The following is a 21,490-nucleotide window of genomic DNA, read 5'->3' as shown; positions in this document are numbered from 1 at the left end:
TATTTTTATAGGAAATTTTCCTTGTATTATGAATATGTAAAAAAATTTTTTAGATAACGCTGATTATATAATACCAACTGTTGTTAATTTAATTTTTTTTTACAAAGTTTGTATTTTAGATTTGACTTGGAGTAAAATATACCATTTCCAGACTCAAGTGACAAGTTATCTCCCTTCCGTTTTAGCGTTACGCCACATTAATTTCCCTTTAAAGAAAGTTGTTATTCCATTGCTAGGCAACAGTTTACATCTGAATTGTGTTTGTATGAGAAGTGTTTAGGGATTACCGAAATTGTAATCATGTCGGAAAGAAGTGAGGAACCCGTCGAAATAAAACCCTCTTCTGTCATGGGATTCAATGGTTCGTAATTTACATTTTATTCATCTGCGTTTTGTATTTCATTTACTTCACGTCATTCATTGTCAATCACGTAAGACAAAAACGTATTATTCATTCTTAGCTAGTTATGCCTATACAAGCGTGACCACCACCACTTCGTTTCTTCATAACTTAAAAAAAAACTGGATATTTTTTAATGAAATTTTCTACAAATACCTTTCAGAAGGTATAGATTCTGACCATATTGGAACTTTTTGGGAAAAAGTTTTTCGGGGGGCGGGGGAGTGGTGTTTCCGATGATTCCCAAGAGTCGACATTATTTCCTCTCTTTACCCTTTACTCTTTTACTTGTTTCAGTCATTTGACTACGGCCATGCTGGAGCACCGCCTTTAATCGAGAAACTCGACCCCAGGACTTATTCTTTTGTAAGCCCAGTACTTATTCTATCGGTCTCTTTTGCCGAACCGCTAAGTAACGGGGACATAAACACACCAGCATTGGTTGTCAAGCAATGCTAGGGGGACAAACACAGACACACAAACACACACACGCATATATATATATTTACATATATACGACGGGCTTCTTTCAGTTTCCGTCTACCAAATCCACTCAGAAGGCTTTGGTTGGCCCGAGGCTATAGTAGAAGACACTTGCCCAAGGTGCCACGCAGTGGGACTGAACCCGGAACCATGTGGTTGGTAAACAAGCTACTTACCACACAAACTTTCAGAAAAGTAGTTATTTTTTAAATAAAAGTTTCTATGAATACCTTTCAAATAATGTAGATTACAGTTATATCGGATTTAATGTGCAAAAAGGAAAAGGTAGAAGTGCAGGCATAACTACAGATTCATACCCTGCCAGATTTGTTGCATCCCAACTTTCAGAAAAATGGATACTTTTAAACGAAACTTTCAACAAATAATCGCTTAGATCCTGTAGATTAAGTGTATGTAAAAATTTGTTGGAAAAAAATTCGGAAAGACTTCTGTTCGTCCCCCACCATTTTCTCCCAAATTTGTTTATTTAAAAGATTTTTTTGCCAAAGGTCCCTGTTTTCGGATACGGAGGTTTCGGAAAATTGCCAAAAATCGGCATTGTGAAATTCCCCACCTTTCCCTGCCCCAAATTCTTTAATTTTGACTTTTCCCCAACATTAACCCTAATCCTAAAACCCTAACCCTAACACTCTAACCCTAACCCTAAAAACCTAGCCCTAGCCCTAACCCTAACCATAAACCCTAAAACCCTAACTAGCCATGCAGGTTGCACTGTCCTGTTTTACCCTATCCTGGACAAGAGATCCAGCAGTGTGTTTTGTTGAGCTGGAGGTCCACTTCTCAGCAAACAAAATTAGTTTGAACACAAATCAGTTTAACTTCCTAGTTAGCATCCTCTTGTTTGCTTTAAATAGAAGGTAAAAGATTTCATTACAACTTCCTCAGATTCACTATCTTATCAAAGTATAGAAAGTGGTGGGTTTCACGCTCATACTTTTTATTGACAAACCTCTGAGTTAAGTAGTTTCTTATTTCTCAAGTCAACAAGAAGACCATATGATGCAAAAAATCAGTGATAGGGTAAGGAAGATCTGCTATCAGAAAATACACCTGAACTCCCTGCACAAATTAAAATCTAGTCTCTCTCTTTTACTCTTTACTCTTTTACTTGTTTCAGTCATTTGACTGCGGCCATGCTGGAGCACCACCTTTAGTCGAGCAAATCGACCCCGGGACTTATTCTTTGTAAGCCCAGTACTTATCCTATCGGACTCTTTTGCCGAACAGCTAAGTGACGGGGACATAAACACACCAGCATCGGTTGTCAAGCAATGCTAGGGGGACAAACACACACACAAACATACATGCACATACATATATATACATATATACGACTGGCTTCTTTCAGTTTCCGTCTACCAAATCCACTCACAAGGCTTTGGTCGGCCCGAGGCTATAGCAGAAGACATTTTCCCAAGGTGCCACGCAGTGGGACTGAACCCGGAACCATGTGGTTGGTAAGCAAGCTACTTACCACACAGCCACTCCTGCGCCTATAGTCATGGATTTTTCATCATATGTGGGTATCGGAGAATGGTTAACAGCTTTTAATTTAACCCTTGTCAGTTTCCATGATTCATATAGAAATGTGACAGGCTTAGCCTAATGCTGCACCAGTATCCACAAGGAAACAATATTATGTCAAAAACATAAAGTACATGACTTGGAAGCACTCCGTCGGTTACAACGACGAGGGTTCCGGTTGATTCGATCAACGGAACAGCCTGCTCGTGAAATTAACGTGTAAGTGGCTGAGCACTCCACAGACACGTGTACCCTTAACGTAGTTCTCGGGGATATTCAGCGTGACACAGAGAGTGACAAGGCCGGCCCTTTGAAATACAGGTACAACAGAAACAGGAAGTAAGAGTGAGAGAAAGTTGTGGTGAAAGAGTACACCAGGGATCACCACCATCCCCTGCCGGAGCCTCGTGGAGCTTTTAGGTGTTTTCGCTCAATAAACCCTCACAACGCCCGGTCTGGGAATCGAAACCGCGATCCTATGACCGCGAGTCCGCTGCCCTAACCACTGGGCCATTGCGCCTCCACAGTACATGACTTATTGAAGGAATATCAGGAGATATAGTTGCCCTTAGTCCCTGGCTTCACCATTTCCCAGTGCTTGGTCGACTGAACAAAACAGGCATGGTTGAAAACACTCATGCACTTGTGTACCAAACTTACGGTGGTACCAACAAAATGCAGCAGCTCTATTATGACGTAGAATACCATGATGAACTATTGGTAGGAAATCAAGTATCAAATTCATGTGCCTGGCTCTCTCTAGGTCGCAGTGGGCCTTTTGTTGTCCCTCGAAGAAGAAGAAGTGGAGAAGAGAGGCTGATTTAAGTGGGAATACTGCTTAAATAAATGATGTGTTACTAGTGACCTCCTGCATGTTATTTTGAAGTTATGCGTAATACATTAACAAAGGTGGAGTTAATCATGTTCGCTTTGAATATTCTGGAATATTCTAGATTGTTCGATCGGGCGAGATAACTGTCGTTGACTCTCAATGAGTATTCTGTGGGCTTGTGAATCTTTTCGTATCTTTATGGTTTGAACAGCAGTTTTTAACATAATTTCCACGTAACTAAAAAATTTTAAACTTCGTATACTGGTAGAATGTGTTTATAAAACATCTTTTTCTCTTGGCTTTATTGAGAAAATTCTATAGTTTGTAAGATATTTGTTGTTTTTTTTCTTCAATTTCTGCAATTTCAACCAATCAGTGACGTCTATTGAGGTAAAAAACATTCTGTGCCGTATGATTATGCCCCTTTTTTAAGAAATAGATTGAGTTTATTTACATTTGTGAAGAAAAAAAGATACCCTAACCCTAAAACAGATTGAAATGCAATAGATCGATACTAGGGTCATAATTATGGGTGACAATTTCATATGACACCGCTAGAAAAAACTGCCGTTCAAACCGAAAAGATCCTCTGTTTCAATTAGCGTTGCCTATATTACCCTCCCCCAGACCGAAAGGAGTGAAAAGGTTGAACAGGCAGAGAGTTAAAGTGTAGGCAATGAAACAGGTGAATGCCGATGCTACATAAGGAGGAGCAGAGACAGAAAGCGTGTGGGGAAAGGATAAATCATGGAAGATGGCAAATGTGAACAATGCAAGCAAACACAAGATGGGAAATGATATATAAAGTCAAACGAAAATTAATTTGAAAATACATCATTTAAAACCAAAATTTAAAATTCCGCAAGAACTTTCTTGACAAGCTAATACTTTGGTACGATATATCCGACACAGATTACTCATAAAGAAAGTGTTGGAGAAGAGAAAAAACCCCAAAAAAACAATAATGAAACATAGAGGCAGTCAACAACATTTGCAATAAATTTTCATCATTAATATCTTCAACACCAATATCTCTACCATTACCGTCATTCTTCCAAACAGTACAAGCAATTTCAGCACTATCACCAAAACTCCCAGTGTCATTGTTGTTACCACTGCCACCACTATCACCACCACTAACATCACAGTTTTTTGTACTGTTAACCCTTTCGTTACCAACCTGGCTGAAACCGCCTCTGGCTCTGTAGTACAAATGTCTTGTTTTCATAAGTTCTGAATTAAAATCTTCCACCAAACCTTAGTCACAATTTATGTTCCTAACACTAGCTTAATGATAACTAAGTTATTTTACTAAATTCTTTGTTATATCTAAAATAATTGAGAGAAACATAGAGCATCCCAAAATAAATACAGTAACGAAAGGGTTAAATTGGTTTAGAATTCCACTTGTCTCTAATCTGTGAGTTTTCTCTACATCAATTCTTAACTTATAAACAAGGGCAAAAGAAAAAATTTCTAATGCCAAATATGTCGAAACTAGACATATCGTCCATAACCATATAATTCATCACTATAAGTATGTGTCTCATACTTAGCTTTTAATACAATATGCTGCTAGTGAAGTATGTTTAAGCCTAATGGCTTAAACACAATGTCACTGTTGTACCACAACCAGTTGTATAGTATCCCACCCATGAGAGGTTGATGCAAAATGCATTGAAATGATCATTGTGAGCAATAAAGTTTCTTGTATATTCCATTTTCCATCTCCATCATTTGTTACATATATATATATATATATATATATATATATATATATATATATATATATATATATATATATATATATATATAACTTATAGTGATGAATTATATGGTTATGGACGATTTGTCTAGTTTCGGCATATTTGGCATTAGAATTCTTTTTCTTTTGCCCTTGTTTATAAGTTGTTTATAAATTTAACCTTTAAAGGTATTTTTTAATATGCTGGCCATTGATAGAATTTTTTTTCCAAAAATTTTATCCTATATTAGATGTAAATTTAATAGTGTTCACTTCCGGACTCTCTCACTCTTTGAGAGTTTTCAGTTCAGTCCTTAACTTAATTAGCTAACCACAAATTTTCCCTTATCCCCACTTTTCTAACTCCCAATTCAACTCCATCTGCATCAATTCTAGTTAACCTCTGTCTTCATCATTCCTTCATTTACTTTCATCTAAATATACACTTACTTCCTCTACTGACCCCTGTTTTTTTATTTTTTATTTCAATGTCTTATTTATTCTTTTTGTTTGTTTATAGGCCACAGCCATGGTGGAATGATTATACATCCAGATTGCCAGCACATCGTCTACCATCTGGGTTACATTGTTGTTGTGGAAAACATTAGTACAAAGAAACAATCATTGTTGTTTGGCCACCATAATGATGTTAGTTGCTTGACCGTTTCCCGGAGTGGCCAGTTTCTAGCTTCCGGTCAGGTCATATTTATGGGATTCAAAGTGAGTATAAAAATTTTAGAGAAATATCATTCAACACCTATTCACACTTGAAAGCACACTTATAATTGAGCATATATGTATATATATATTTCTTTACTGCCCACAAGGGGCTAAACATAGAGGGGATAAACAAGGACAGACAAACGGATTAAGTCGATTATATCAACCCCAGTGCGTAACTGGTACTTAATTTATCGACCCTGAAAGGATGAAAGGCAAAGTCGACCTCGGCGGAATTTGAACTCAGAACGTAACGACAGACGAAATACCGCTAAGTATTTCGCCCGGCGCTCTAACGTTTCTGCCAGCTCACCGCCTATATGTATATATACTTTAGCAGATACCTATATATTTATAATTGACTAGCAGAGATACCCAGCGTTGCCTGTGTTACATGCAATTAAAGAATTAGACTTTTCTGTTATATTTTCTGCAATGAACTAGAATACCTATGATTCGAATTTCATCAAAATTTCAGATGAGGGTTATTTCCCTCTTTACACACCCTAAAAAATTCTAATCATGACATATGTATCCCATACTACTGATCTTTATGCGTAGATTCCAAAATTGCAGTCTTATGGGACCTGTTAAAAGGATTTTGCTCCTGAAAAATGGAGGTCATGGAGCTCTAAAATGTGGGAGTTAAGGCCCCTATTGGGGGTAGGTGTCTTAATGTCAACCAGAGAAGTTGAATTGTTGAGAATCTTTTTAACTTGGGTCTTATATCTATTGTTTGAATTTCTTTGAAATAGGAAATATATGTTCACTGGGTTTGTAAAAGAGAGGAAAGCTATAGGAAACCAAAAGACGAATGATCACAATAAGCAGTCAGCTACAGTACCCTAGTCGTTACCACTCCCAATGTAGTATTCCTCACCATCCAGCTGACAGGCACTGCAGTAAGATGCATTATAGATCTATAGCAATTGGAAAGGCGTGACCCAACTGAAATAAACATTAACAAGTGTGTGACGTGAGGGCTAAGGAGAAATTAAAGTGTTACCTCTGGAATTTGCAAATGACCACTATACTGATACGTAACTGGACAGAATAAATTTACAATCTATAAATGTCTTTGAATAACCAGTCACTCATCTGGGAAGGCCTTGAAATCAATGTTACCATCTAGGGACTATGTGTGACACTGTGATAATTAAAAGACTGAAAGGAGGTCTGCAATCAAATAACTTTACTCAACACTTTGTCACTGAATCAGTGGAGGCAAAGATGCCTCTCATTTACTTGACGATTTATGCACCACATTGCAGAAATCATAATCTAAGTATATCTCAAAACAAACTGTTACACTGTTGTACCATTGAATTACAAATAATGCTCATCTTTTATGATTGGGTGACCTTACAGCTTCCAAGAGTACAACTGTATTTGTCTTTGCTTAGATAAAATGACAAAATTGTAGGTGTTAAGTCCCCATGAAGGTGTCTTTCGAACTTCTAAGAAGATGAAATTTTATAAATATTACTTCATTTGTGTCTAATATCTATGGTTAAAATTTCATCAACAGCAAAAATATATGAATTGTCATGGGGGTTGTGGCTCTTATGCATAGAATATAATTTCCAAATTTCATAAAAATCCATTCAGTACTTTTGACCTAGTTTTGGATCATAAAAAATGACTAAAATTTGGGAGTTAAGGCCTCCCATTAGGGGGTCTTAGAATCCTTATGAGAAGTGGAAACTTTAAGAATACTTCTTAATGTGTGTCAATTACCCATGGTTGAAATTTCATCAACATTGAAAATTTATGAATTTTCATGGGGGGTTCTGGCCCCTTTAAGCCATCTGAAATTCAAACGAAACATATTGCATTATACCCGCCCTTATGCATTGAATCTAAGTTCCAAATATCATAAGGATCCATTCAGTAATTTTGGTCCTTGAAATTGTATGAAACACTCAACATTACCCTTCTCCCTAGGCTTGGATTTTGTGATCCAAATTTCATTAGGATTGGTGTCTTGCAAGTACTTGGTGACCCTGTCAGTGCAGGTGCCACTTAATGGCACCCAATCCACACTATAAATTGGTTGGTGTTCAGAAGGGCAACCAACTGTAAAAACCTTACCGAAACTGATCTCACCCATGCTTGTGCCATATAAAAAGCACTAAGTCCACTCTGTTGTGTGGTTGGTGTTAGGAAGAGAATCCAGCTGTAAAAATCCTGCCAAAATAGTCAGGCTTTGGTAAAACTGTCCCATCCATGCTAGCATGGAAGGTGGATGTTAAATGATGATAATGATGATGATGAGTCAGCCATTGATAATTATAGGAGGATATTCTAAAATTTTGTTGAAATCTATGATTGGTAGTTTTTCATGAACAAAGATAGTGAAGTTAATGAATCCCTGATAAAGAACAAATCTAAATTCTCTCCACTGAAAGGAAGAAATATTCATCTAGAGCAATAAATTGGTATCTTATCCAAATCCATCTCTTCAACATAATGGCAGTGTGAAAAAAAAAAATATTTACAAAATCAGAAATATCTGCCCTGAAGTGTCATGAAACAGAGAAATAAAAGTGGTACCATTTTTACAATAGATGCTGAATATTATCAGAATTTGGTTGAAGAACAGTTGAGGGGCAAAACCTTTTAATCAGAAATACCTGAAAATACAGATCATTACATAATGGGGCAGCTCAATAATCTGACTTTTGCAAATCTGTAATTCACATATCATTAACAAAAGTGATTGTCTTATCAATTTTGAAGCAAAACCTAATAATTTCTATGGCCTACCAAAAATATATAAGTAGAAGGAAATTAAAATGTAGTGAAAGAACAAAGAGGTGGATATGTAAAATTGATACAGCCTAAAGACCTAAAACTCAGACCTCTCACAGCTTGTCTGCCATACACCATCCTCGTCTTCTAAGCAATTTCATTGATATCATCTTGAAACCACCATATCATTCACAATGGCATTGATTTTCTACTTCATCTACCTAAATCAATAGAACTGATTTTGTCAGTTAATTTGATGTAGTAAGTTTTACATAAATATTCCACATAATTTTGGAATGATGGCAATCAAGTATTGAGTTGATAAAACATAGAAACAATTCCTAGTAGACTTACCATCAACTTTATATTAGATGTTGTCAGTCTTATAAGAATAATACATTCCCTATTAATGCTAAAAACTATCTACAAATTAGAGGCACAGCCATGGGAAGCAAGTTCACCCCAGTATATGCTCAGTAATGGGATACTTAGAATGAAAACTCTACCAAGATATAGAAGAAAATTATGGTACTGATTTTAGAATATATACAGGGAACTCATGGAAGAGATTTCTCGATGGCTGTTTTCTAATACAAACAAAATCTGTAGATGCTTTAGAAGAATTCAGCATTCTGAATAATTTACTCTAAACCTTGAAATTTACTAAAATGAGGAGCATACAATTTCTCAACGTAATGGTGAATCAAAATAACACTAACACCATAATGCTAATAAATTACAAAGAACAAGGACACAGACACAAATCATGCCACTATTATTCAAAAGGATATAGAACATGCAAAATGATTGAAACCAGGATCACAAAACCAGGATATAGTATCTTTTATAATGACATATAATCTATCCTCTGTGTGAAAAGTCTGGCTGCATACACGTTAGCATATGTCAGGTGCATACAATTGACAACACAGTTAATTAAGATTTATTCAGTGAGTTCTATTCAACACATGTTTACACGTGGAATTAGCAGAATCATTATTAACTTTAGATGGCTCGCAGGCAAGGTGAACAAATTAGTGAGAGAGAGATAGACTGGCAATACTTCTACGCTACCAGCAAATTAAAGATGGTGTCGCAAATGAAACAGTGAGTGATCTTTGCAATGCCTTTCAAGTAGACCGCAATATACCAGCGCGAATTTATAAAAATGCAACTCTTCGTGGTAACAAATTTGTGTAATAAATTTTGTGTTTATTTTTGTTTCATAACATTTTTTCTGATGCAGCCAGACTTTTCACACAGAGGGTACATAATCAGAATGTTTTTAACATTGCCAAATTAAACTTGCAGATTATGAGATGAAGTAGTAAATTAAAGAACTTAATTACTGATAGAATGCTTGTTCAAAACAAATGGCAATCAAAAATCTTGAAACAATTATTGACAGATGCAAATTTTGATTTAAACAATAAAAACCTCCCAGAATCTAAGTGCAAGGACAATCATTGTGGTATGTGTCAATTTATACACGCTGATCATTAAATCAACTTTGAAAGACCAGAAGAAAAATCTTTACAGGTGCAAATATTAACCCTTTCATTACCGTATTTATTTTGAGATGCACTGTGTTTCTTTCAATTACTTTAAATATAACAAAGAATTTAGTAAAATAACTTAGTTATCATTCAGCTAGTGTTAGGAACATAAATTGTGACTAAGGTGGAAGATTTTGATTCAAAACTCCTGAAAACAAGACATTTGTATTCAGAGCCAGAGCCAGTTTCAGCCGGGTTGGTAACGAAATGGTTAAACTGTATAAGCAGAAATCTGATTTTCAGTATCAAATTCCTGAACTATGAAGAAATGTATATTGTCCAGGCTGGGAATTCATTATCAGAGCACATGCGAGTACACCAGCAGCAAATTAGGGACCCTAAAGTCAAATAGATTTCACTAGTTTTTATTTCAAAACATGCTGAAAAGAACAAATTCCATTTTATAATAATAATAATAATAATAATAATAATAATAATAATTGTGTACAGTGCTCAGGTGCACTACAACTCATCTAAAGTCTATATATAATCAGGTGTAGTTTCAGCGGATTTCGGAAAGCATGAGGGCCTTAAAGGATGCAGTGATTCAAGTGAAATTAAAAGAAGGATAAAGAATTTATCATGGAATTAAAAGCAGCTCTGAATTGTCAATAATATCAATTTTAATTAAATTTTATTTAAAAATAACTTTCACTCAAATACCGTTTGGTTTTGAAAGTATTTCAACAATTTTCTTCCTTAACTCTACCACAATACCACTTTGCTGTGAAAAACATTTATGTGAAGATTATTGTAAACCATGAAAATAGTTGTGGAAAAACAAAAGAAAAAAAAATCGAAGCATCTGGAAATGTTGGGATTTGATTGACTAATATATTATCCATGTAGTTTTAAAAACTGCTCAACTATAGATGCATACATATATATATACGTCCATATGTGTGTGTATGTCTGTGTTTGTGTATTATAGGGGTACCTTCTCAGTAAATTTGATGATTTAGCACTACAATATACGTCATCAATATTGTTTAACATCCACTTTTCCATGCTTGCATGGGTCAGACAGAATTTGTTAAGGCAGAATTCCTACAGCCAGATGCCTTTTATGCTGCCAACTTTGTTTCAAAGTAAGATATAATGTTAGCCAATTATTAGACATAGTTATCATGAAGGACTTGAAATGAACCACGCTTGTTTACAATCATCACATGATGTCAAGACAAAGACACACACATACACATATACAATTATGCACATACATCATCATCGTTTAACGTCCGCTTTCCATGCTAGCATGGGTTGGACGGTTCGACTGGGGTCTGGGAAGCCAGGAGGCTGCACCAGGCTCCAGTCTGATCTGGCAGTGTTTCTACAGCTGGATGCCCTTCCTAATGCCAACCACTCCGTGAGTGTAGTGGGTGCTTTTTACGTGCCAGGCGAGGCTGGCAATGGCCACAATCGGTTGGTGCTTTTTACGTGCCACCGGCACGGAGGCCAGTCGGGGCGGTGCTGGCAATGGCCACGTTCGGATGGTCCTTTTACATGCCACTGGCACTGGCATCACAACTACAATTTCCATTGATTTTTGAGCGATTTCGATTTCGATTCCGATTTTACTTGCCTCAACAGGTCTTCGCAAGCAGAGTTTTGTGTCCCAAGAAGGAAAGGTATGCATAGAGGCCATGGGTTATGGCCTCACTTGTCCTGCCGGGTCTTCTCACGCACAGCATACTTCCAAATGTCTCGGTCACTAGTCATTGCCTCGGTGAGACCTATATCATAATTTAACATCTGCATTCTGTGCTGGCATGGATTGGATAACTTGGCAGGGAACTGACAAGCTGCAGGTCTGTGTCGAGTTTCAGTATCATCTTTGGCATGGCTTCTATGGCAGGAATCTCTTTCTAATGCTAACCACTTTACGGAGTGTACAGTGTGTGAGTTTTTGTGTTCCAACAGCACTAGTGAAGCTGCCATGTAGCTTGCAAGACAGAAAAGAACACAGGAAAAGGAAAAGGAAAAAACATGCTACTAAGAGAAAGTATTAGGAAGAGAAGGTGGACGTGACTGGCTTTATACGAGGTGTTGGAAGGCTAAAGTATGATAGAGAGACTAGTATAGGTGTCTTGCTATAGAAGAGATACATAGGTGAATGAGATAAGAGGAAGGTGATGATAGGGTGCTAGAGCAAACTCTCATGGAGAATGAAGGTGGACGTAAGAGAGGATACAGACAGTAAGTCATGGGGGTGGGGGATGGGGGGTTGTGTAGATGCAGATGATAGAAAATACCAGTATGGAGAGGAGTAAGGTAGGAGATATAGGAGTGATCCAGGAAAGAGAATGGAACAGAAAGTAGATGCAAGGGGTAGGGGCAGTGGAGTGAGAAATACAGGGTTACATAAGGGGCTATAGTAAGTGAATGATGGTGGTAGATATGGGAGTGCACAGAGAATGATAGCAGATAGGAAAGGTGTTTGGAATGGAGTATGGCAGAGGGGTGAGAGACCAGTGGCTGGAAGCATAGAAAGTTTGTGGGGGTGTTTGGTTGAAGTAGTGCAGGCAGGGATGATGAGGGATGTGGGAAGGGATGGAATGTAATATGTGCTCATTCTGTTCTCAAGTGAACACAGCATCCAAGAAGTGCCATAGATAGGGAAGGGATGAAAATCGGGTGCACCTGGCTTCACACTTATGTAAAAGTATTACCAAAATCGTAGCTGTGGCCAGTGCTCTCTGACTGGCTCCCTTGCCTGTGGTATGTAAGATGCACCATCTGAATGTGGTCAATGCCAGTGCCCTGGCACATAAAAAGCACCTTCCGAATGTGGTCAATGGCACGTCTGCCTGACTGGCTCCCATGCCAGTGACATGTAAAAAGCACCCTCCGAATGTTGTTGATGCCAGCAACCCCTGACTGACTCCTGTACCGGTGACACGTAAAAAAGATTATACGAACATGATTGATGCCGGTGACCCCTGGCTCCCATGCCAGTGGCATGTAAAAAGCACCATTCGAACATGGTTGATGCCCCTTGACTGACTCCCGTGCTGGTGACACGTAAAAAACACCATCCAAATGTGGTCAATGCTAGTGCCCCTTAACTGGCCCCTGTGCCTGTTGCATGTAAAAAGCACTATCTGAACATGATCGATGCCAGTGCCCTCTGACTGGCTGCCGGGTAAAAAGTACCGACTCACTCTCAGAGTGGTTGGTGTTAGGAAGGGCATCCAGCTGTAGAAACATTGCCAGATCACATCGGAACCTGGTGCAGTTCCTGGCTTTCCAGACCTCAGTCAAACTGTCCAACCCATGCCAGCATGGAAAATGGATGTTAAACAATGATGACGATGTATAAACTGAATTGAATGAATAGCATAAAAATACACATGTATGAAGAATAAAATATTTGAAAAATGTGAAAATTACAAAGTAAGTCATAAAACCATAAATTCAGAAATGTAGCTTGAAAAATATATGAAAATTAAATACTGATATTAATTAACCCTGTTGATGAAACACTTAATGATAACCATTTTATTCCTTGCAGGCAGATATTATCGTTTGGGATTATGAGAAGAAAGACATTTACTGTCGTTTCACACTACACAAAGTGAAGGTGCAAGCCCTTGACATCTCTCCAAATGACCTATTTCTGTTGTCTTTGGGAGGACAAGATGACGGCAAGTAAACAGTATTTCTTATCAATCACAGCTCATTAGGAGAATTAGTGGCCTGCTAGAAAAAAAAAAGAAATTCATGGCAAAGGATTGGTTGTAATAGTGCGGGGGTTACTGTGAGGTGCTGATGGTTAAAGCTGTGTTTTTGTAGCTAGTGTTGTCATGGAGGTTGTAGGGGCATAGTGATGACAATTGTGGCAAGATAGCAGCTATAGTAGTATTATCATTGTTACTTTACTGGTATTGTGATGATTGTAGTACAATAGTGATAAGTTTAATGGTGGAGTGGTGTGATGGTGATGCTAATTATAGTGGTACTAGCACTATGACCTGGCAACGCCGGGTCATGGTGCTAGTGCATGCATATACAGCTGCGTGCGTGCACACATACACGCGAGTACTGTCCAAATCTCCAACCAATCACATACAGCTAGCTGGCATCCAATTGGCGTATCAAGTTTCGGGCAGACAGATTCAACATATTCAGTCATCTATTGGGGAAGTAGTTATAATTTAGTCTATGTTCAAATAAAAAAAGGAAAGGGTAGTATATTACAATAGATAAAAGTTAACATCCAACATTTCTTATCAATAATAGTGGTCTCAATGTTGCTGGCCACCAAAGAAGAGGAGGGTCTTGACGTCATATTATATATCCAGACTGTTATGGAAATCCATCTGGCACCTCTGCTCTACCTCTCAGAAGATGATCCCCATCTACAATGCATTGGTCCTCTCCATTTTCTTCTAAGGAGCAGAAACATGGCCCTTCTCAAAGACCTTGGCAAAGAGGATTGCAGTTTCAACAGCAGAGCCCTGAGAGCCATCAAGAACACGAGATGGTATCATCACGTTTCCAACAACAGAGATGCACATATATATCAGCCCGCAGCCTCCCACTTCATAGTTATTTGTTGCATGCACTGGTATGGACATGTCCCCCATCTCCCTGCTAGATCATCCCACCAGGGCCTTACTTTCATTCAACATCCTTAAACAACTCTTATTCAGGGACCTTTTGAGCGGTTGTTGCTTGGTCTACATCAGTATTTCAACTTCAAAATATTGTCCATGCAGAGGCTTCTGGTTCCACCGCTCCTCAGTTTGTTTCTGCCCATTCTTTATTGCAGTCTGCTCGATCCATTTTGCTTGTTTTGAGGCAGTGGTTTCAGGTTCTTCAAATATTTCAGAATTAATGTCAAAGTTCCCTTGGAAATTTGTCAGCTTCCTTCACAATAGAATGTGATTTTTTGATGCTTTCATGTTTGCACACAAGTCACAGCATCCAATCCTCTGTACTCCATAAGTACCTGTTCATTGCTATTGTGGAGGTCTTACAGCACAATTCTACCTGCATCATTCCTATTCACCCATTACTTTTTGGTAGGTACAGATGATCAATATCTGCTTTTGGGTGGTGCATGAATTGGAGGGTCAACCTTAGGAAAGAGCAAGTGTCTCCACTCTGTCACATCTGTAATAGAGGGGATGAAACCATTGCCCATATCATGAATGAATGCCCTAGACTTGAGCAAAACCACTACAAATTATGGCAACAGAATCAGGTAGCGAAAGTGCTACATTGAAAACTGTGCGAAAAGTGGGGGCTAGAGAGAGGCAAAATGTGGTATGAGCACAAACTACAGGGAGTAGCAGAGCCAGAGACTAGCAAAATCCTCTGGGATTTCCCAATCCAAACAGACCAGGTGCCATGGCATAACAGACTGGATCTAGTGGTGGTCGACAAGATGCACCAGATGTGCTATATAGTCGATGTTGTATGCTCCTTTGACCCACGAAGAACCAAGAAGTAAGGCAAAAAAATAGATAACTACAAAAAAATAGATAACTAGATAGTAGTTTTCTTGTCTTCGTGTCCAGGTGTTGGAGCTCTGTAAGATTCCACTTAATGATGTTAAAACTGTATTAGATTACTGGAAGTGCCAGCGTGTCAATAGCTTCAATGTGATTTTTAGAGTTGAGTTCAGTTTTTAGAATAAGTCTTATTCTGTAATATTCCTTTCTTCATTTTTCCTTCAATGTAGCATGTTGTTTACCATCTTTTTTTATCCTCAGGTATTTGTAATTTTCTTGTGGGTCAAGCTCCTTGATGGTAGTGTTGGTATCTAATTTAATGGAAGTTGTTTGCCTGAGTTCGCCCCTTACAAAAGTTGCTTTAGCACACTTATCAAGGCCCAAATCCATCCCAATATCATTACCGAATTCTTTAACAGTTGTTAGCAGCCCTGCTAGCTCTTCATCATTTCTAGCAATGATACATCCACCTGCAGAGATTCGATCTCTTTTTCTTTTGCTACTTTCCATTTAGGAGGTCTATTGACATGGTTGGTCCTTTTCTGTGTTGTCCTGATACCTAGTTGAGCAGTTACAACTTTAGAAGTGGAACAGATGAGGTTATTTAAGGTTGTTAGGTCATTTCCCTTATTACTTAAGATCCGTCTAAAAGCAACATTATATATCATGATTATGTTGGTTTTTATGCTGCTTGAGAACTTTGCCAGTGGTTCTCTATTGATGATGTCAGTTTTGGTGAATTCTCTGATAATATCTTTTGCTTCTATGATCTTCTTTTTATTATTCCCCTCAAATTCTGTGTCATACCTTTTCTTGTGTTCTTGAGGTAGGTCTACTTTCTTCTTTTTCCCACATATCTGTTCTTCACTATTCTTTCTTCCTCTTCCTCGTTAGAATGTACTGCTTGTACACTGGGTTCTGTGCATCAGTTACCTATTTCATCTGCATTATTGTTGTTTTCCTTTGGTCTACCATGCGATATTTATGTCCTAATTTGGCTAATTTCAGCATCGGTTAACCTTTTATTCTTAATGATGTCTCTACGTATATTACTTAGTTTATTTGCATCTATATATCTGCATACTTCATTGCCTACTAAGTTTCTCCAGGAAATTTATGTTTGTACTACAAGGTTATTGTTTGGGTTTAGATGGGCTGTATAGAAAGCGTTCCCATGAACACTATTTTTTAATACTTTCTCAGTATTTGGTAGGTATTGCTGCGAATTATAAGACTTGGTACTTGAATGTTAAGTATTACTGAAGATACTCAACATGCAAACACCAATCTCAAAATCCTAGCTGTCTCCAATAGAGCAGTTTTTGGGGGCATGCTCTGCTCTTAAGTCAATTCCATATATCTTGTACTTGGTTGTTAGTGTTCTGAGTAACCCTACTACTACTGGGGTAACAATTACTCTTGTCCTTACTCATCTTTCTTGCAATTTTGTCTTTCAGTAATTTGTATTTTCCCGCTTTTCCCAGCTCTTTCTCATCTATGCCTGCATCCCCAGGTTTGGCAATATCTACGATCTTCGTTTCTCTTTTTGCTTTCACCTGCCACAACAATGTTCTAGTCTCTGAGCATTAATTAGGGAATCACATTGGATTGTTAAATTCCACACAATCTTATATTTGTTATTCTCATTGATGCCTTCTGGTTTATGTTCTTACCATTTCTGTGTTCTTCCATGACCACAATTCTCCCTCTATCTCCAGCAAACAAACTTATCCACATTATCATGTCTCCTTTATATTCCTTTTGGGCCAGTTTGCTACACTCACTCATAACATGTGAGATTGTTTTGTTTTTGCTGCCACAAAGGGGCTATTCACTGCTCCTATCTATTTGGAACCTGGTGTAATTAGTTCTTTGAGCTTGTTTCTGGGTGTTATATATCCAATGCCTTAGTGTGTCCTCATCAGATCCCTTTTCCTTAACCATCTCCAGTCTTTCCTTTCAGTTTCTCTGAAGAATTGCCGATGCCTTGTGTTCATTTTCCAATAGTTTATTCTTTGTTCTTCGTCTTGTTTCTGAAATCAACTCAGTATGTATTATATGGTCATTTTGCCAGTCACGTTGAACATCTCTGCACTACAGACAGGGTCTTTGACGATTTCAGCTGCTTCTTTTTTACCATACTTTCACTCAGCCATTCTCATTTGTCATGCATTAACAAGTTATGTTTGGGTCATTTTAGTTCAGTTGCTGTATGTCATCTGTGTTAACCACCCTTGCTTCACAAAAGTACAGTATTAAATGTCTCAAGTAACACATGTCACAGTTTATCCTCTTCTAGAGAGAGAATTGAAACAGTTGAAACCTGTTAAATGTTGGTATATGCAAATCTGTGGTTTCGTTCTTAAAGATATTCATATTGGCTTTCTCACTAGAAAAATACCAAGAATGTTGTCTTGTATTTATTTTGCTTACACAAAACAAGTACTTCAAGCCAATTTTATTTTTTTTAGTGTTGTTGTATGGAATATCAATAAAAAGGATGCCATCTGTGGATCCCCAGCTCAGTCTGTAACAGCCGGTATAACACTCTGTTGCAAGTTTACTCATACCAATGATTACAGCTTCATCACAGCTGGCGAGTAAGTACTCTTTTACTAGTTGCATACTTTTAACAATTGGAGGCGCAATGGCCCAATCGTTAGGGCAGCGGACTCGCGGTCATAGGATCGCGGTTTCGATTCCCAGACCGGGCGTTGTGAGTGTTTATTGAGCGAAAACACCTAAAAGCTCCACGAGGCTCCAGCAGGGGATGGTGGTGATCCCTGCTGTACTCTTTCACCACAACTTTCTCTCACTCTTACTTCCTGTTTCTGTTGTACCTGTATTTCAAGGGGCCGGCTTTGTCACTCTCTGTGTCACGCTGAATATCCCCGAGAACTACGTTAAGGGTACACGTGTCTGTGGAGTGCTCAGCCACTTACATGTTAATTTCACGAGCAGGCTGTTCCGTTGATTCGGATCAACCGGAACCCTCGTCGTCGTAACCGATGGAGTGCTTCCATCCACTTTTAACAATAACATTAATTCAACGATGATGAAAAGGTCCAAAGGGGCAAAAATAAGAGCAGTCTGCATTTTCAAATCATTATCTGTTAATTATTAAAAGTTGAAAAACAGTAACATCCACCCTTAGTGGTTAGCCACATTTAGATGGCAAATATACTTCACATTGTCGTGCAGTTACTGTCTATACCTCGTTCAGAGATTTATTATTGCTTGTTTACACTTTTTGAAGATCAGTGACGAAAAGTCACTGGTAAAAGGATATAAATATTTGCATCGGGACCCTTCCATCGAAAACTGGTGATTGTCGTGCACTGATGATGGGTCAATACCCAGAAACTGCAGTCCCTACGTATCACTTAGGTTGACGAGGGAAGGATGACCTCCCTTTGCAAATACCGATAGGGCACAGAAAGTGTGTCAATAGCCAGCTGGAGAAGATGTTCTCCTGGGGCTACAAGCTACAGTAACACCCACCCTTAGTGGTTAGCCATATTTAGATGGCAAATATACTTCACATTGTAACATGATGGTTTGAAGAAAAAAAGCATAGTAATGTAGGAAAATGAGATTAATGTTGTAGTTGTCTGACTCTGTGATCTTGTAAGCATGAAACATCATGAATCCAAGAAATGAACCGAGTGAAAGTGAATGGTGTAAGTGATTCAGTTGGACAGTTTGTTTGTGTGTGGGTGAAAGAGCATTTCATAGAGCAAATGCATAGGCGCAGGAGTGGCTGTGTGGTAAGTAGCTTGTTTACCAACCACATGGTTCCGGGTTCAGTCCCACTGCATGGCACCTTGGGCAAGTGTCTTCTACTATAGCCTCGGCCCGACCAAAGCCTTGTGAGTGGATTTGGTAGACGGAAACTGAAGGAAGCCCGTCGTATATATGTATATATATATATATATATATATATATATATGCGTGTGCTCATGGGAACTGCTCATATCCTAAGAAGCTTGTCATAAATATGTATATATATATATATATATATAATATATATATATATATATATGCGTGTGTGTGTTTGTGTGTCTGTGTTTGTCCCCCTAGCATTGCTTGACAACCGATGCTGGTGTGTTGACGTCCCCGTTACTTAGCGGCTCAGCAAAAGAGACCGATAGAATAAGTACTGGGCTTACAAAAGAATAAGTCCCAGGATCGAGTTGCTTGATTAAAGGCGGTGCTCCAGCATGGCCGCAGTCAAAATGACTGAAACAAGTAAAAAAGTAAAAAGTAAAGAGTAAAGAGTACTCCCAAGCACTTGACCATCTGCTTCTGCGCCATGAGTTTGTTGAAGCAGTCCTACCACCATCATCAACAACAGTATCAATAACAACAAAAGTGATAACAGCAATAGTCTCAGGCTTTGTGAAGTACACGACTTTGCCTTTCATCCTTTCGGGGTCGATAAATTAAGTACCAGTTACGCACTGGGGTCGATGTAATCGACTTAATCCGTTTGTCTGTCCTTGTTTGTCCTCTCTGTGTTTAGCCCCTTGCGGGTAGTAAAGAAATATATATCAGATAGCATGATGTCCTCATCAATAGGCCAGAGGCATGGGATTTGATCATGGATTGCCCCTTGTCAGGTGACTCTTGCATGCCATATTCAATGAGACCTTCACTAATAAATAACTCTGTTTTCATTGTGTAGATAAGTATGTAGAAGGGATATGAAGAAACAGTGTCTGTCAGAGGAAGATATTTTCTGATAAAAGGAACGGAACCAATCTCCATTTCTCATTTCAGATATTGTCTTCGTATATGGAGTCTTGATGTGAAAAATCGTAAAATAAGGCCAACTGAAGTTAATCTAGGACCCTATAAACGAATTATACAGTGCCTTGATGTAAGTGTTTTACATATTTCACAACTGTATTTCTTTGCTAAATTATGTTTTAATCTGTTTAGGGGTAAAAAGTATTAGATTAATTAGTTTGTTCTAGTATATTAGTTTCACATTTTGGCACAAGGCCAGGGTTTGTTGTAGTATATTATCAACTGGTAAACTATGAGATGGTCTGTTGGTGCCAGACAAATAATTGATAAGCCATTGGTTATACTTTTGGTGTTACATTAGTAATGATTTGTTAAAAAAGAGGTTATTTTCTTCTTGGAGGCTTTGGTTCCTCTTTTAATCCAGCACCTTTAATATTTAGAGCTAAATATTAAATATATACACACATATATATATATAGGGAGAGTTCACGAAAAAAAACAAAAGACGAAGACAGGTGGTGTACAAAACAAACAGATGTATTAGTATAACGCTCAGGAATAGAAAAAGTCTTTTACGTTTCGAGCCTACACTCTTCTACAGAAAGGGACACAGAAAAAACAAGGAGAGAAACAAGGAGAGAAAAAAATGTGTGTAGTGGTTAATGATCTATCATATATATATATATATATCTGTATTGTGTTTACGGGATATTATCTCTATGCCTGGGCCAGGCTGAGTTCGCAACCACTAGGTTTCGATCAATTCCTAGATATATCAGAAGAAGGAATTTTTGTATTCCAAAATATTATATCAGACTATGGAGGATTAAATTATAACAACTATTATAGTCCATTGTTGTGCCATTCAAGACACATATTTTACAAACAATACACAATGCTTCAAGCGAACTACAATACTCTCATATAAAGACATGTATATATATATATATATATATATATATGTGTGTGTGCAATCTTCATGAAGGAATCAGCCAGAAGCTATTCATGACAGAAGCTGTTTGGACATAACTTCAAAAGTCAGTAATGCTTGAGCACCATATGAGCATGTGCAGGATGGCTGCATTGTTCTGCATGCATCTCAGGTAGGCAAAGCTGACAGAATTACCATTTCTGTAGAGTTTACTTCAAACTGGAAATGCAGCTCTGGTAATACTGTCAAGCTGTGAAATTGTTTTTCCGACAAGAGTTCCAGACCCCAGTAACGAACTCATTTGCATACAGCCAATCAGAGCT

The 21,490-nt window shown here is 38.0% G+C and overlaps 1 protein-coding gene across 1 annotated transcript in view; it reads left to right on the top strand.

Moving 5' to 3' along the window:
- Window positions 1-219: 219 nt before the first annotated feature.
- The window catches only part of LOC115220928 (cilia- and flagella-associated protein 52-like), a 54,793-nt gene continuing 33,522 nt past the window's right edge, over window positions 220-21,490 (top strand). Inside the window, exons 1-5 of the mRNA XM_029791128.2 lie at window positions 220-361; window positions 5,525-5,724; window positions 13,543-13,679; window positions 17,959-18,087; window positions 20,267-20,366. Coding sequence (XP_029646988.1) covers window positions 301-361; window positions 5,525-5,724; window positions 13,543-13,679; window positions 17,959-18,087; window positions 20,267-20,366 — 627 coding nt within the window. The 5' untranslated portion in view covers window positions 220-300. The remainder of the gene's footprint in view (window positions 362-5,524; window positions 5,725-13,542; window positions 13,680-17,958; window positions 18,088-20,266; window positions 20,367-21,490) is intronic.

The sequence above is a fragment of the Octopus sinensis genome, linkage group LG17, assembly GCF_006345805.1.
Source record: "Octopus sinensis linkage group LG17, ASM634580v1, whole genome shotgun sequence".
Lineage (NCBI taxonomy): Eukaryota > Metazoa > Mollusca > Cephalopoda > Octopoda > Octopodidae > Octopus > Octopus sinensis.
The sequence above is the reverse complement of the archived record's forward strand: the minus strand, read 5'-3'. Positions and strand labels throughout refer to the sequence as shown.